The sequence below is a fragment of the Microchirus variegatus genome, assembly GCF_963457635.1.
Source record: "Microchirus variegatus genome assembly, chromosome: 14".
Classification (NCBI taxonomy): Eukaryota; Metazoa; Chordata; class Actinopteri; order Pleuronectiformes; family Soleidae; genus Microchirus; species Microchirus variegatus.
In genome coordinates, this window is record NC_139815.1 from 20489329 (window position 1) to 20495713 (window position 6385).

At 41.6% G+C, this 6385-nt stretch overlaps 1 protein-coding gene across 1 annotated transcript; it reads left to right on the forward strand.

The window, feature by feature from the left end:
• Nucleotides 1-625: 625 nt before the first annotated feature.
• adpgk2 (ADP-dependent glucokinase 2) lies at nucleotides 626-4826 on the forward strand (the record flags this gene model as incomplete). Its single annotated transcript, XM_083901194.1, has 7 exons — nucleotides 626-821; nucleotides 2059-2218; nucleotides 2792-2982; nucleotides 3150-3246; nucleotides 3588-3724; nucleotides 3896-4032; nucleotides 4263-4826. The coding sequence occupies 7 exons, from the start codon at nucleotides 626-628 to the stop codon at nucleotides 4824-4826; spliced, it is 1482 nt and encodes a 493-aa protein (XP_083757320.1).
• Nucleotides 4827-6385: the final 1559 nt, after the last annotated feature.

A 6385-nucleotide genomic window follows, 5' to 3' on the forward strand; every position in this document is an offset into this window, starting at 1 on the left:
TTATATATATATTTTTATTTGGGTCAGCTGTACAGAGGCGTATTTAATTCACTAATTTGCTTTCAATCATCGATTATAAATGAGCGTACAGTGACACACGCTAATAAGCATTGTTTTTACTTTCAGTTCAAACTGTAAGTAAACAAAAATAAACGCTTAAATATGTTAAAAATACATAATTATAAAAAGCAGAGTACACGCTTCAAACTTTGACACTTCCGCCTTGGTGTCAGCAAAACAAACACTCCCCTCCGTAGTAGATTACAGAAATGTGCTTGTTTTAGACATCGGCGTCCACCTATTTTCCAAACTGGAGGGCGGCGCTTCGGTTACAAAGGCAAGAGAAAGAAGCCTCTGTAGCGGTTGCTTAAATAATATGCTGTGCTTAAAAGAAAAGTATAGTCTCTACAGTAGGTGCTTATTTGAGACATTTTAATGACGGTTTTATTACATAGCTGAATTCTCGGATTCTGCACAGTTCCCATTCATGCCGAGGGACACGCCGCTTCACAAAACTAACCGACCCCTTAAAGCGCGGCTCTTGTTTTCAGAAGGAGGCGGTGGCCAGCATCTGCTCATACAACGAGCAGCAGCAGCAGCAGCAGCAATTGCATGCAGACTACAGATGGAGGTGGGCGGCAGGGTTTCGTGGGTGAAATACGGGCCCCTTTTGTCCCTGCTCGTGGTCCTTTTGGCCGTGTGGTTCCGCTCACCACAGAATGAGGTGCTGGACGACCGGCTGGACACGGTCCTGACCTCACTGCTCCGGGCTGAACAGAAAGTCGGGGTAAACGACGTCGCCAGACCGAGAGTGGCTGTCGGTAAGTGGGGAACTAGCTAACTGCTAGCTTCGCTGAGCTAACGTGGGTTCATCAGGGACTCACGGCGACTCTGGATGTTGTCAAAGAATATTCTAGAAACAGAACGCATCTTTGCTGTCAAAGTTAATTAACAGGGCAGTATGCAATGTAGATAATTAGCTCTTAATACTGTTACTTTACCATACACTGTATAGTTGAAGTGGCTGCACATTAACATTTAATTCATTTGAAATAGCATCTTCATCTCTAAGTTAGCCTCATAACGATGTGTTTATATTTATTGTGGGCTACAATTGTGGAATATTTCACAAATTATTACTCAGTTGATGCATTCTTAGTTCTTTCATTATTCTTTTGCTTAGTTTATTTAATTATTTGGTCCACAGCATGCTAGAAAATACTGGGGGGAAAATGACAACGTGAGGTAAAAAAAAATGTTTTAATCGTTGGTGATTAGTTTAGACATTAATAATTACGGAGGAGCCATACCAATCTGAAAACCATGTAAAAAAAAAAAATGAAATGTCATATAATTACTATTCGAGACACGGACTGTCAATGAATAATGAATACTGTTTTGAATAATAAGCAGCATCAACATTTTTACGGACATCAGCATGACTCGGCAGAATACTTGGGCACTGTGTTTTTATAAAGACTGGTGAGGAACAGATGGTAAATGTATCACTACCATTAACTGTTTCATAGTTAAATAGTAGCCGTCAGCAGATACTGACGGTTGTGATATTGGTACTGACTAAAGAAAGGTGGTATTAAGCCATCTGTACTGATTATTTATCAATTCTGAAACCTGCATTTTGTAAATTATATTTAACCCCCCCCCCCCCCATGGGTCCCTGGCATAAAAAAAACTGACGACTGGATAAACACCAAGTCCCTTCTTTCACTGAAGTGAAAAAGAAAACATTAAATATTGATAAAAGGTGTGAAGGCTCATCAGCAAACATGTTTGTCAGAGTGATCAGTCTGCAACATGACTGTCATTATCTTATCATAAAATCCTGTCCTTTGGGACCATGAGACAATCGTACAACAAACGTGGTCCTCATTATTGTAGAACTCAGTTCAGCAAGAATCTCAGCCTTGTAGCCTGTTACTGGAACAGTGTTTTTCCCCCCCTCCCTTTCATGTGTAAGTCTCTCTTATTGATGTTTGACTGTGAAAATGCCTGATTTTATGTTTTCTTTTTCTCTCTGCCCCTCTCCTTCATGCCCAGGTTTTGGAGGCTGTGTTGACTTGCTAGTGGATGGGGTATCATTGCTCAATAAGATTGGCCTCTCTCCCACAAACCAGCCCCTGCACCATGACTATATAGAAAACACAGAACAGTTGGCTCAGAGCTTTGCCTATTTCTTTGCACCCGGAGCTGCCGCAGAGTAAGTGGTGATTACAAGGAGTACTGGTGTAATTTATCGTCTTTGCAGTTGACCAAATATAGTACTGTGTGTTCATATGAATATTTGAATACTTGAGTTTAGGACCGGTTTGCTGAGTTTTCCTCTTTACATGCAGGATGTATCTTGTTTGTTCCCAAACATGATGCATGTTTCATACATGAATGGCAGCCAAGTAAAAGCTTTGCATAAATTTATGATTAATTTAGTTACAGGCATTCTTAGTACCTGTTGTGACACATATGACTGTTTGTTCACCGTGTGAAAGTAGAACCCGAGACGATTTGCTATGTCTTGTGTGTGTGTTTTGAAATGTGTTAGAAACACTTTCTAACAGGAGAAGGAAGAGGGAGCCAACTTGCCAGTGCTCAAATCCAAAAAAAGTGTGTGAATAGAGTCTAGAGGAGGGGAATAAATACAGTTCTCTCTGACACCACTACCTTTATATGATGCTGAAAAGTTATTTCAAAATGATTGATTAATAATAAGAAAGAAAAAGACAAGTATAAGTTGCTGCTTTTTTCCTCTCCATGTTGTAATTTCTTTTTGTTGCAGGCGTTTTATATCAAATGACACCCTCTTCAATGAGCTGGTCGAGGCATCCCGTGACCTACCTGGTAACAGATGGTCCGTAGGTGGCAATGCTCCGGTCATGGCTGGTCGCATGGCAACAGAAGGATGTGATGTGTTGCTCGGGGGAAGCTTTAGCACTGACTTTGCTGATGTCCTGTCCCAGCATATCACAGGTAAACACACACTCACTAACAGTTTCCATGTATTTATTTTCCTGTGAACATGAATTCCTCTCATTTTCGTCTTTTGCACTCAGCATTGAGCTTAAATGTTTATTGAGATTCAGCCTATTTCTCACTCTTGTTATCTCCACTTTCATTACCTGCCCCTGTCTCTGCAGTCACAGGAAATACCGTAGATGAGCCAGACATCCATCTGATCCTCGAGTATCCTTCAGGAGCCAACTGGGGTCACTATACCTCACGTAGAGCCAACAGGTGCGTTAATAACCTTGGGGATCATGTGTCCACCCATGTTGTCACAGGAGACTCATTCAGCATGCATGTTCATGCCTGGTGTGAACAGTCATACTTGGTGCTGATCCTGGCCACGCATCGTCACATTAATTTTCATAAATTTCCCTGGACAAATGCAAATAATCCTGCAGGAACCTGATGGTTCCTTAAAAGAATGTCCTGACTTAAAGATACATGGCAATACAAGTAAAACTCTGTATACATGAGTGTTTCCATTTAACTGTGTTCATAGATCTGTATAGACTCAATTTAAGGCTCTAAAGGTGTCTGTTTTTGGTTTTGCATGTGTCCGTGCTCTGTAGATACATCGTCCACAGCGATGACCACAACCCCTACCTAGCCTCCATGGAGGATTTTGCCAAGAAACTTGAAGACTTCTCACCAGATCTGTTGGTGGTGGGCGGGCTGCAGATGATGGACAACTTCCCCTTCCAGTCAGGTAAGAGGAAACTAATGAAAGCTTTCAGTTTCAACACAATGTGGAAAATGTGGTATTTAGAGAATGGTGTTTTGTGTTATTCATTGTTTTACAATTGATTTTGCTTATGTTTGCTGAGAAGGTCTTGGAATATGAGTTGATTTTCTGTTTCCTGTTTTTTGATCATTTCAGGTGAGAGAGACGCTCTCTTCTCCCGCCTGGCTGACCTGCTGTCCTCCTCGTCCCCACAGATCGGCGTCCATTTTGAGATGGCTAGTTTTGTAGAAGAGAGTATCATGGAAGACTTGCTTCACTATGTCATTCCTCATGTATGTATGACTGAGCAGTTACATTAATCATCACATTAGTTGACAAAAATTTGTCTCGAAGGAGACGCCACCTGCAGTGATGGAGCCTTGCTTACCTCTGGTACTTTGCCATATTCATGTGTATTGTACATACCATATAACTTGCAATGAAAGAGTAGTATCAGCTATCATCGTGTTTGTGTGTCTGAGAAATTTAAGTCGTCATCATCATTCTGCTGCTGTTTTCTCAGGCTGACTCTATGGGGATGAATGAACAGGAGTTGCCCAACCTGCTCAGTCTGCTGAAAGGCTCCAACATCACTGTGCTATCTGACCCAAACCCTCGTGTAGCCACGGTCCTGGACCAGATGAGGGAGGTCTATCGCATTCTTAACAAGCGCAACAAGGATACGCACGATGCCAGTGACGCAAGCGGCACCACGGCCGAGGGTAAGTCACTGACCCGACTCCACGTCCATACGCTGGCCTTTCAGGCTATGATCGTGACCCGTGGCTCTAAGTGGAAGAACACCATGTCCGCTACAGCCAAGGCGTCTCTCACAGCTAACCGCCATGTCTGTGGCTCAAATGACATTGACCCCAGCAAGGCAAGGCTCATCATGGACGACTCATTCTCTGTGAGCCGGCGAGAAGGCAGCCAGCGTATGCCCCTGCAGGAGACCAAGCCCGTCAGCTGCTGGTACGAGGAAGATTATGAGATCTGCGTGGCACCTGTGCTTGTTTGCACTGACGTGTATCAAACCGCAGGAGGAGGGGACAACGTCTCGGCCGCAGGGCTTGTGCTGCAGATCTAGACAGGGACATGAAACTTTCTGTCTGTGTGTTGTGTTGATTAGAGGCGTGCATCAACTTGACCTAACATGACTGCAACTTGATGTAGTTGAGATGCAAATTAAGGTGTTGATTGTTAAATGTACCAGGCTAGTGCTGTCACACTTGCAGCTAATGGCCCAGGTGGACCATAATGAAAACTCGTTATCACTCCTACAGGTAAAATGATGGAAAACCGTAGTTATTGGTGGGGTTAAACTGCCTTATTTTAAGTATTTGTTCCCATTTTAGATTTTTGATGGATCTATAGAAAAAAAAATAACTGGTGAACTGGGTTAAGTCTGTTAACGCTTTCTTCAGTTAACGGCATCTCTAGTGTCTCTGCCGGAGTGCAGAGTCCTCAGGTTTCAAGTTTATTTGTTTTTACAAACCAAAACTTTGAGCAGACACTGCCCTATTCTTTCACTGTAGCCAATATGTGACTCCAGTGATTTTAAGAAGCCTGTCCTCTATATCTCAAAGGCCTTTCGTGACTTGACCATTAATCAGGATGAGGTGTGGATAAACTCTTGGTAGCTTCTAACGTGGTATTTATTCATATGTGTGAATTGAGACTTTGAATTCACCATGGGTCTGCTCTGTTTACAGAGCATAAATTATGTTCTCAGTTAAAATGTCTACTTTTTGTCGTGTAAAGCCGTGAATCTGCTATGCAGTAGACATGATCAGAGTTGAGTGATTATTGGAAATGGCTGAATGTTAAGGTCAACCATTAAGCAAGCCCTTGATCTCACCTGCCTCACAGCAAATATAAGGCAGGTTCAGTGAAACTGAAAACCTCAGTTTTATTCTTTCACTACACACACATATACACTATACATAAATAATGTGAATTTGATTGGTTGAGATTATCTTTCCTCTGAGTGTCGACGGCTGTGCAATAATGGGAAATCGAGACAAAGTGACCACTGTTGGTAGCTGGATATGATGTCAGAAATTTCTTCTCTACCTCTGTGCTGTTTCTGTCTCACCTCCTGCTTTTGCCTGATTCTTAGTGCTGCCTCTTTCTTGTCATGTTTTTCTATTATCTGTAAAACTTCTTCCTTTGTTTGTTTGTTTTTTTTTTTTCCTCTTGTGTTTGTTTATGACTCAAAGGACCAAATAAGTGTGTACTGACCACTGATCATGAATCTTTATTAAAGCTGTAGTACACAGGTTTACCAGAGAAACAGTCTCATCTCCTGGTTGTTTAGTTAATATTCCTGTTTTTGGGCTTGCTTTGATTTGGGGGCGATAAGAGATTATTACGTTTAAACAGTGCTTAACACATTTATTAGCCCACCACCCAATGTAAGAATCAGCATTAGTAATGATCAAATTCTGTAATGGTTAATATTACAGTATAACGACAGTCTTTAATTGAAATAATTATTGTTATCCATGAATTATATTGCCAAATGATAGTTATTTACTTGCATCCCTGAACAGAAAAAATTGTTTTAGTGGTTGAATGTTGTGCTTGATTAATTTATTACTTTGCAGATAAGCTCAGTGATCCAGCTTAAATTTGGGTATTTGAAGG